This window comes from Platalea leucorodia (genome assembly GCF_965183815.1).
Source record: "Platalea leucorodia genome assembly, chromosome: 1".
Lineage (NCBI taxonomy): Eukaryota > Metazoa > Chordata > Aves > Pelecaniformes > Threskiornithidae > Platalea > Platalea leucorodia.
Genome location: NC_138823.1, coordinates 149063900 through 149075591, shown reverse-complemented (window position 1 = coordinate 149075591; position 11692 = coordinate 149063900). Strand labels below are relative to the sequence as shown.

The window sequence follows — 11692 nt, the reverse complement described above, 5'->3', positions numbered from 1 at the left end:
TGAGGTCACCCAGGACACCCAGCTGCACAGATAAATGCTGTAATTGCTTAGGGATTCTTTCATGCAATCAAAGTGTATTTCAGGTACCTATTGCAACTTCAAGTGTGAGCATACAACTAATACCCGATGTGGTATATAACGTGCATTGGTTAGGTGGTGTTCTAGTCTAGTCATGCATCTCTGCCAAGTTTCTGAATTGAAATTACGAAGACTTCTGTGATAGGTATATAAACCTAAGCATCAGTGAGCTTTTGGACACTGGTTAATGCAGAATGTGTGGGGGTGCTAGCCAGAGAACGCTAACGTATGGGCAAACAAGTGCTAGTCAGTTCAGGAATCATATTGCCCCCTCACTTCCACACACCAAGCCTGCCAAGGTTAAAGAAAAATGTTATCATCCTATGTGTTAATTACCACTTAACTGATCATTTGAAGGACTCCTGGAAGCAAATTTAGGGGGAAATTTGTTGTTACAATGCCATACGGGATAGAACGCTTAGAGAATTATTGCAATCCTGTCCAGTCATTTCAGGCAACATTTTATTGTAAAAGATGACATTCTTTTGTTTTTTGTTGAAACAATTTCAGTGTGACAATAAAGTATTTTGAAGAACATAGGTACTAGAGTGTCCCAACAGCCCCCTTTGCAATAACATATTTGGTGAAGCTTTCCACAATAACTATTTCTCATTAGAAAATTCTTTAATTTACCTAACAGGATTTGTCCTATTTGTCCATTTTGCAATGTGTTTGTCTCTGGGCAGAGCTATATAAAACTCTTCTACAAGGAGAGGAAACTGACTACACAACTGCTATCAAATACATAATCAAATAACTGCATTTTTTACTGTTTCCTATCATTTCCAACAATTTCAGATGTTACAGGGCCTCTTCAGGGCAACTGCTGTAAAATACTAGCTGAAAAATGGAAATCTACTAGGAATCACATTCATGCAAATGTTTTACATGAATTATTGTATATGAGTATATATAAAAGGACAGCTACCTAACTGAGGAAACATCCATAAATATTTACTTCCTGATAAGTCAGATAAGCTGCGTGCCAAAAAAAAATGAAATGGAGATGAAGTTTTCAGATATCAGCAAGCATGTGCTGTTAGTAATATTGCTTCTCATCAAAGTCCCAGTGGGATTACAGCTTTGTTGTGCCAAGTACTCTGCAGTATAAAAGATAGCTATTTATCCAAGGAAACTTCTTATTCACCACTTTTATGGATATAAATCTGAAGTAAAAGATCTTATTCTACATGTATTCAACTAACCAGTTCAGGAAGGCTGCAGGCCACATGCACAAACATTCCTTACCTAAAGCTAAAGATTTTTTTTCACCAGATAACTAGACATGGTGGGAAATAAATTTAAAAAGCAATTACTTCCTGGCTTCTAATAGCAGAACATTGTTTTCTTTTTTTAATCTACCAGTATTAGTCGCTTGTGTCTCCATTTCCAGTTTAGCAAAAATGTAACATGTTGTGAAATCACATTGATTATTTCTTTATTATTAAGAAATAATAAACACAAGGGCATTAAAGCTTTTGGAATCAGCACTCACAATGCTCATCTATAAGCTGACATAACCATCTTTCAGAGAAAAACAAGTCCTTTCACAACTGCTTCATTTTAGGCACCACCTTTCCCTCCAATTATACATAAGCAGCAATACAGCTGTCAACTCCTAAACTCATTCAAATGTCTTGTTTAATTAGGTTTTGGTTACAGCGCAATTAGTTTCCAAGGTTAAACTTGAATGGGCAAATAATTGACAATCAACAAAAATGAAAATGAAATTAATTAAAAGATTGCAGGTAGGGTTTGCAGGAATTGTGTCAGTAATTAATGAGACAATGATTTTCTCATCACTCCTACTTTAAGTCACAGAAGGGAAGGTCAGTCCCTGTGAGTAACCTAATCCAGTGGAGCTAAAGTTTGGTAGGAAAGCAAACAAGTCATATAAACATATCAGTTAATTGCTTAATTGCTTTGTCAAAGCTCAATCTTTAAGTCATATGGAAGACAGGCAATTTATTGTATTATTTACTGCATTATTTATTTACAAAAGGAGTACATTTTGACCACAGGCTCTCTCTAAAAAAATATCAAAAGAAGCTCAGCTGGAGTTCCGAAGATCATGTTATTTCTAAAAGCAGCCATCTAGACTTGAGCACAGCATCAGCGATGGGAAGAAGTATTGTTCTTAGCCATATTAGGTTAAATTGACAGAGCTTACTAAGTTCCAAATCCCACCCAGAGATCTGAAACCATAGGGGTTTTTGCCCAGAAATGTTGGTTAGTTGAACAGCTGAAAAATGTATTTTTACGCTCAGCAAAAAATAGAAGTTATGTGCAGGAAAAATGCTGGATCCTTGTACCTGTGAAAATAATATGGTCTAGATAATGAAATTATGGATTAATTAAAAAAAAAAAAAAAAAAAAAAAAGGTATTTCAAGCATTACTGGAGCCTCAAAAATCTGCTACATGCTTTATGTGATTTTTTAAATTATGTTGGTCCTTGCAAACCATTTTGATATTCAACCATGCTTTAATTCATTGATTATGACTTAAAAGTTCACAGGCAAGAAAAATTCCATATCTTTGTCTGTGAAATCCTGTTCAGTTTTTTCTGAGATAGAGTATTGCATCCCTTCTTTCATCTGCAGCCCCCCAGGAGCTTGGCAGGATAAGAACTTCGCAGCTGAACACCAATGAGCAACAACGGTGAGCCTGATGCACGCTGTTACCAGCCCAGCAGCACAGGCCCACGGCCCATCACGGCGAGCCGGGATCTCCCCGTGCTTGGGATGCGGGTGAACACGGGAGACGATAGGATGAAAGACAATCTGGGCTCCTTCACAACCATCACCCAGCTTCAGCTTTCCCCCCAGCTACCCTCCCCTCCTACAATAGTCTTCTTCACTGCAGATGCCACTCTTTACACAGCTTAACTGTGCTACAGTGCTGAAGGTTCCAACACCATTAACCACGCTTCATAAGAACGACACACCAGTTTATTTTCTACAACTTCCATCAAAAACTGTAGGAAATAAAATAAGTATTAAAAGCATAATAGTTTAAAAATACACACTAAAAATGCAAGGATCACACAGGAAAGATTAGTTATATGTGTATACATGCATCATGCTACTACAGTTGCACACTCACATTTTCTCCAGAGAAGCCTGATCTTATTCAGTAATTAGGACAAATGTATGAAGAGACAGAATAATAACCACTCGTGCAACAGAAACGTGGAACTTCCCAGTGTTTTAATTCTATAGATTTGCAGTCTGAATACCATGAATGGGTTTCCTTGGTTAAAAAAGATTTTAAATACTAAGTCCAGAAAAAAATGATTGAAGTACAATATATTACTGCATTGCTATGGCTTTCTACCCATTAATACTATAAACTTGCTTTTAAAAAAGACAGATTATAAAACTGAACAGGAAATATGAAAGCCACGTTTTTCCAACTAAAATGCACATGTAGGTGTTATAAATCAGCCTGTATATTACTAAAAATTTCAAAGTTTAAATTCTTCTGCTTCTTTAAAAAAGTCCTGATGACTACAGAATTGCATTTGGCAGAGCTGATGTCCTCTCAGAGAGTTACTCACAACCTTTCTGCATGCTGCATACTTTCATATAAGCATGCCATTCAGAAATGGGACAAGCTTTTTAACACCAAAGCTGAGGTTTTTTTCATTTTGCACTATTTTTCACCAACATCCTAGGAACACCTATCAATGCGTACCAATAAACTGTTAAATATGTATGAAAGAGTATAAGCAAAAAATAAGCAAAAAATGGTTAATGCCAGGTACTTGTCCCTGTTGTGAGATACCTGTTGTCATTTTCTGCTTGGATTCAGAAGCCGTGTATGTGCGCACTGACACACCACAAAACCAAAATTAGAATTTTATCCTCAAAAATCCCATCAACTAATGCCGACATAATAAAAGCAAAAGCAGACCAAAGAAACATTTGGATGCATGTGGGTTTGTACGTGTACAAGTAGTACTGAAATACATCTTTATTTACAAGTGACATTAATGTAATAGATTCATCTTGTACATATGTAATGTACCAGCCAAGTACAACAGGACAGATAAACCCAGTAGCTGGCATTAGGCAACTTTTATGCATCCTAAGTAAGTTACTAAGCACTAAGAATCATCCACTGAATTTTCTGAAAAGAAAACCATTGACTGAGATGAAGAACAACGACACTTACACAAATCTTCCCTTTCCCACTTGCCCACCACCCTTATTTTGGGATGCATCCGTTGCACATACAAACCAATTCAGTTCTTGCAAACCTTGCTTTGTGTGACAGAGTCTGTTCAATACACAGGAAAATTCTAAGATCCATTGCACGTTTAGTGACAGAACGACATAGTCTTGGCAACCTAAGAAACTCCTGAAATGAAGCATCTGACACGTCAGCTAATTCACAATTGTGTCATAAAATACAAGCGAAGATGGCATCGCAAATTTTTATGTCGATGACTTCCCATTTGCTCAGTTTAGAATTAAAGCATTTTCTACCTGACTTAAAGGACTGCACAACCGAACACTGAAAATTAAGCTCTCCTTCTCTTGTTGTCAATAGTAAAGAGTCTCTTGACCAAAATCCCCAGACAGGTCTAAGGATTAGCTGGGTTATGCAAGTGATTAGCCAAGGTTAAAATAATCGGGTAGTGAAATTATGAGCAAGGACATTTGTCCCCCCCTCATTACTGGAATTGGTGAACAGGGGACAGTAAGGGAAAACTTGCGTCTACCTGTGCTTTTGCTGGGGGCAAGCGACAATGTTACAAGCAGTTTTGCAAAGCTTTGTCCGTATTAGGATCACTGCCTCTATAAAACCACTCCATAAAACTGCCTCTACTACTACTCAGGCAAGACACTACTGGCTTGCATCCAAACTCAGCATCTCAGCTGAACTTTAAACACCAGAGCTATAAAAAAAAGTTTTCACTTTCCATGTGCCTGAAACATCTGACATGCCATTTTGTCATTTCCTTTTAGAACAGACACAGTATGTAACGCAAGCTGCACAGACAACTGCCTTGTTTCATGTTTCAGCAATACATCCTCAGTGTCTTTGCAAACTAGTTCAACAAGTAAGCTCGTTTTTTCAAATTCCTTAAAGTTATCTGCATGCCCCTGTGACTCATGTAGTAGCATCAGAATTGCTAAGGAACCCTGTGGGAACTTATCCCAGGGTCCTGTGCTGTTCATTTTTAACACTACTTTTTTGTTGATATTTTAGTATAAATTGTATCTCACAGAGTGAACACTATGTAATATCAGCCCTTCTTTGCTTCACTTACTCTATGAGTGTTTCTAAGGTTTGTGGCACAAAACCACAGAAAAATTTGCAATCACAATTCATGATGTAACTGAAAATGCTAATTTTAAAAGACCTGAAAATCTTTTTTAAAAAAAAGTTTGGGATATTGACAACTTTGAATGAATTTACATACCCAACCCAAAACCTAAGCAGCCTGGATACAAAGTTTTTAAACAGTCAAGCACATCACTGATATTTAGTGATGCTGTATTAATGTTTTTGTGCTTACAGCCACCTGAATAGCCATTTTCCTCATTAACTATCTCTGTCCCTCATGAACACATCCATGTCTGCATCTTTGCCTTGCTCTCACCTCAGAACTCAGCTTTCCAGAGGTTCAGTGAGTTAAGCAATAGTGGACTAGCAAGACTGTTTTTACCACCGTTATATGACCTTTAAAGAAAAAGCATGATTGTGTGTGAAGAAAATGGGGAAAAACATAGTCTGCAATTACCAATATTTTGGAAATAACATAAAAAAATTATTTTTATCTGCTCTTTGCATCACATAAAACAGTACCAAATATGCAATCAATCCTGCAGCTCTTTATCACAAGCATGCTCAATTAAGACTGCTGCATTTCAGCTATTTAGTTCATTTTTAATCCTAATTTTAACCCAGTACCCTTCTGTCATTTAAGGATGGCATTCTAGTATTTTTAGACATCAGGGGTATATTTGAAATGCACGCACGCACACACAGAGAGTACTGTTTAACAGCGTGCATGGCATTTCCATCTCGTAAGGGGAGCAAAAAGCTGTATTTCCTTATGACATTACCTCTGTTCAAGTAAGAAGAGGGTTGCGGAGGTATCACTGGTGACAGGGCAGTCAGTTTGGGACTGGCTGCAGGCTGGAGATTCCCAATGACCCAAGTCCAAACCCAAGCGTGCACGGCCCAGCAGGGAGCTGGTTCATCACAACCACTGGTATTACCAGCCCAGGTACTATGCTTCAGAACGCCTCTTCTAAGGCATATTAATATACAAAAATGTTTCTCATTGGCAAAGAGAGATGCTAAGATCTCATACAGTTACAAAAGAATTACAGATATTCAATTTTCTTTAAATGCTTGCATTTCTTTCACACATTCACAGACACCAGAATCATCAGTGGTTCACATTTGTAAAGAACCATGCTCCTTCTTCCCGCTTCTTAATTGGGGAAACTAAGGCAAAGAAACTAAATGAACCTGCAGTTCTTCACTGCACCGCGAACACAAAGGGTGGAAAAAAAGAGCACAAGTAAAATTATATTCTTTATTCATTCCATTTTAGCTGTGAATATTCCTATTATACAAATACAGTATAAATTCCAAAATCACAATATATTACAAAATAAAAAAGTACAAACTGCATTACTTAATAAATATATCTAACAAGTTAATCAGAAAGTAGAAGAGACAGAATTCAGATTGGAAACATTTAAATGTTTGACCCAGCAAACCATACAAACCTCAATTTAAATACTTTTTTTTTTTCTTTTGAACCATAATGCAGAATACCATTCCTGATTTCTTCATCAGAAAATAACATCAAGTGAATAAAACGTTGTGATCAGATAACGATTTGTTGGTGCAACACCAGGGCCAAAAAAGAAGCAGGGCTTATACAAAAGACACCATAACCCCAGAAACAAGAACACAAACACTGAGGTGCAGCCAAGGCAATTATTGCCAAAGCGGGAGACTATTATCTAGTCACAACATTCTATTGCAAGTTAATGTTCTGTGATTACAGATAAATAATATAAACGGAGCAGAGGGCGAGCCAACCAGGCAACAAGAGGCCAGTTTACTCAAAATAGTAATTAAATACAGAAGAGTCAATTGCTCCCTGTACTGTTCATGTGTAGCTGCATTCCAACTGGCTCAAAGGACCTGTTCTGTGCTTCAGGCAGAGAAAGCAACTGTTCTGAGAAACAGTCTGTTCATACTTTGCTGCACTTTCACAAAAACCATTGGTTTAGTTTTGCAAGAAAATACCCACGATGCTTTCATCACTTAGGGAGGGTCACTTTGACATCAACTTCATTTGGTAAAAATATAAGGTTTATGGGTAAAAAACACAGCAAAAAATAGCTGTTACATCATAAGCCTTATTTACAAAAAGTGTTTACAAACGTTTTTTTGGCTGTACAGCTGAAAGCCAGATACTAGTGTAAGATGTAGAAGATGGAGGTAACAGTTTAAAAATATTGTGCAAAAAATACATTCATATAGAAAATAGAGAGACAATGGGGAGGGGAGACACAAACATACACGGAGAATCTGCTTGCAAATAATCCGAGGCTAAGTTTTTACAACAGAATATTACAAACACGGTTGTATTTATCCCCCACAATCTACAGTCCTTCTCAGTCTGGGGTGCTGCTGCTTCATTAAGGATTAAGGCATCACCATCACAGCCAGCACACCTTCTGTCTGTCTCAGTCCCTGCAGCAAAGCTCCCAGCCTGCGGCCCAGGTGGTCTCAAGAGCAGGCATTCTGCTCGATGTACATCTTGGACAAGGACACGGCCATGGACTTGGCCAGCTCCTCATCCCGCCTGCGCTGTACCTGAGTCTGTCTGCACCACGCCTCGTACTCCGGGTTGGGGCACACGCGGTCCAGCACTGCATCGTAGTGCCCATTGCTAAGCCAGCTCAGCCAGATACTGGGCCGCGTCGGGTCCTCGGGCCCCAGGTAGTGAACCATGGTGGAAACGGTGGGGCTCTCGGGCCGGCCGCCCGTGGTGAGGTGGATGTTCACGTTCAGCATCTGCCCCATGGCCAGCAGCTCCGGGTAGCCGGCCCAGGCCCCGTCCTGGGCGGCGCCGATGAGGAACTCCCCCACGTCGCCCTCGATGATGGGGCTGAAGTGGTCCAGGTGGTCGGCGATGTAGTGCACGGTCTGCTCGCGGAGCTCGCTGTGCAGCCGCTGGTCCCCGTACACCGCCTTGCAGACGGCGCGGTAGAGGCAGTTCCCGTCGGGGATGATGTGGAAGCGGAACCGGCCCTTCTGCCGCAGGTACTTGTCCTGCTTCTCCACCTCGGCCAGGTACAGCGCCAGCTTCTCGCTGCGCTCCGGCCGGCCGCCGGGCCCCCTGCGCGCATCGGGGCCCGCTCCGTCCTCCTCCTCCTCCTCCCCGAGCGAGGGGCCGCCGGCGCCGGGCCGCGCCTGGCTGCCGCTCCTCTCCGCGGGGCGACAGCCGGGGACCGGCCCGGGCTGGGCGCCGGCGGCCGCCGCCTGCAGCGCCTGGCAGTGCTCGCTGAGGCGCAGGCTGCGGTTGCTGGGCTCCTCGGCGGGCGGCGGCAGGGCGGCGGCCTCGCCGTCCCCCCCGGCCTGCCGCATGCTCTCCAGGATGCCCTCCAGCCAGGCGCGGCTGCGCGGCGAGGCCGGCACCAGCTCGCCGGGGGCCTCGGCCCGCTGCACGATGCGGATGGGCACGACCCGCTCCAGCGGCCGCCGGCGGCTGACGGTGACCTGCGCGCAGGAGCTGTACTGCGGGCCGCCCGCCGGCCGGCTGCCGGGGCCCGCCGCGGGGCCGCTCGGCATCACCTCCAGGCAAGAGGAGAAGGCGGGCATGGCGGCGGCGGTGCTGCTGCTTCCCCCCCCGGGAACGAAGGCGTCCTTGGCGGGGCTGTCGGCGGCCGGGCTCGGGCCCGCGGCGTCGGCGGCGCTCGCTGCCTCCGCGGAGGGGGGTCCGGGCGACAAGGAGACCTTGAAGACGCCGGCGGCGCTCGGTGGGGCCGCGGCGGCTGCTGCGGCGGCCGTCCCGCCCGCCGGGTAGTGGGTGATCACGGAGCTGTAGAGCTGCATCCTCCGATCCCCGCGGGCGGCGCTTTATAGGCGGCGCCGTCGGAGCCGGGGCGGGGAGCGGCGGCGGGGGCCGCGCCGGGGCTGCCGGAGAGGATGAGCCGCCCGCGTAAAAATAAACAAGGGCATCATCATCCCCATCACCTCCCCACCCCCCCCCCCCCCGCCGCCGCCCCGCCCCTGCGCGCCCCGCTGCCGGCCGGGCCCCGCGGCGGCAATTCCGACTGCGCCACCAGCGCCGCCCGGCCCGGCCCCCCCGCGGGCGCCGCGCTCCGGCCCTTCTGGAAGCTGCTGGAGGCCGGGCGGGGGCGGGGCCGCGCCGTGTTTACCTCAGGGCCGCGGCACGTTGGAATGCGCGGGGGGGCGGGGCCGAGGCGCGTGGCGGCGGAAGGGCACGCGGGGCGGGGCGGGGCCGGGCCGGGCCCGCCCCTCCGCGGCGGCGGGCGGTCTGTGGCGGCCCCGGCCCTGTCCGGCGCCGGCCCTGTCCGGCCCGGCCCGCCCGGGTCTCTCGCGTCTGGGGCCGGTTTCCCCGGTCCGCTTCGGCCCCGTCGCGGTGTGGGGGAAGCCGCGCTCCGTAGCCGAGGCTGTGGCGGGGTGGTGCGGGCCGGCCGCTGGAAACGGGCGCCTCCGTCTGAGGGGCGTTTCGGGGAGAAATGGCTGCTCTGCCGGGCCGGGCTGTCGGCGCGTAGCCGCTGCTGCGCTGGGCTGGGCTGGGCTGGGCCCTAGCTGTGACATCGCTTGGTAGCGGCAAGTGTTGAGGAATCTCCCAGGAGGGGAAGGCTGCGCGGGGTGTCCTCGGGGGCCGACCTGGAAATGCTGCAGAAGGTAGCGAAAGCAATTCCTCGTGAGGCAATGTCAGCCAAGCGGTTTGATTTTTAGACGTGATCATCAGGTATAGATTATTGGAGGTGTTCTACCTGCAGTCGGCTGATGCTATGTTGTATCCATGTTACTGCTGAAAAGGAATGATGCTTCTGCCTACGTATAATCGGTGTCATGATTCATAATTTGCAGCTGGGGTAGGAACAATATTCATTCATTAGTTTTCTGGCAGTCACTGGCACAAGCTGCTATTTGTCTACCTGTAATCCCACTTCGGAAAATGTAGTGCATGCATACATAAGAAGTGTGATCTAAATCATCACATAATAACAGGAGAGACCAGATTTAAAATATAGGTCTCAAAGATCACTGATAATTGGTTTATTAGTGCCTGTAGTGTCTTAAAATTAAGCCATGTCTTTTAGCCTTAGCTGTGGTATGAATAAAGTCATATCTAACCCTTTGTCCATGAACGATGACGTTACCTGTACACACTGGATTTGATTATGTTCTGACAGGCATGCTGACCAAGAAACACCAGTTTACACTATGATCAAATGTTAACACATTCATTTATTCCTACCAAAACAGTAAAAAAAGGTATCGATATATGTAATTTCAAAGTAATATTTTAAAAATTTTCTGGATTCCATCCCATAGTCTCAAATATCTTTGGAAAAGTATTAGTAATCTAAGCAGATTGCAGAACTTTAAAAAATAACCAAACAAAAAAAAAACCTCTATTTGGATATTCTGAAATATTTATTTTCCTTGTTCTATTTATGCTAATTAAAAAGATGTAACCAAGAGGATCACGTGCAACAGACTGTAACATCAAAAATTATTGTTTCTTTGGAGCCTTGGTTGTCTTTTGGATCGGTGTCCAGGGATCCATTTCCTATCTTCAATCTCTGCAGCTGATTGCAGGGCTACCAGCAACACAGTACAGAATTTAATTTTTTTTATACAGAAAATGTGTTCTGATCTCCTTGGCTGACTTGCATGTTGAAGGAAGAATGCTGAAATCCTTGGTGCTCAAAGCTGTGGATATTTAAGGGAACAGTTTTCACATCCACCTTATTTTTTTGTTTTGGATAAAACACGGCAGCTAATTCCATGCGTTATTGAGAACCTCTTAATAAAAATTTAGAGTCAATATATTTCCAAAATTATTGCCTCTGAATTTGAAATGCAAGAGATATATATCAGATAGGAATCAAAGCCGAAATGTCCTGACTTACCTGCTACAGCCAGAAAGTTGATATCTTTAGAACAAATGGTGATGGGCATTAGCCAGGAGCATTTCTGGCAGCCTGTTAACAGGGGGATAAGGTATTACAACTGCTCTGAAATTACAGAGTGACTCCTGTATTTCAGAATGTTCAGAACTTTGTTTTAAATATAGCTTGTGAGATCAGCTGGCAAGTCTTTATTTCTGAACTCATCATTGCTTAGAGAGGTATATATATTGATCAAACAGTGGTAAATTGAAATCTTTCCTCCTTGAAATGAAGGCTTGGAGCAAAGGAAAGAGTCCTGTTTAGTTTTACTTCTTAGTGAAACTTTACAAGGTGTATTTCCAAGTTAAAATGTGTTCTAGTATATTCATAGGCGATTTAATGTAAAATCACTGGAAGTTGCTCCCTCCTAGGGGGTTCTAAATGTGCCAGTAGCTGTTCATTGTGGGCTTGTTCATTGTTA

General features: G+C 44.3%; 1 protein-coding gene across 1 annotated transcript; it reads right to left on the bottom strand.

Annotated features, from left to right (window-relative positions):
- Nucleotides 1-6021: 6021 nt before the first annotated feature.
- OTUD1 (OTU deubiquitinase 1) lies at nt 6022-9317 on the bottom strand. Its single transcript, XM_082318732.1, has one exon. The coding sequence runs from the start codon at nt 9170-9172 to the stop codon at nt 7844-7846; it is 1329 nt and encodes a 442-aa protein (XP_082174858.1). The 5' UTR covers nt 9173-9317; the 3' UTR covers nt 6022-7843.
- Between the last annotated feature and the right edge of the window lie 2375 nt (nt 9318-11692).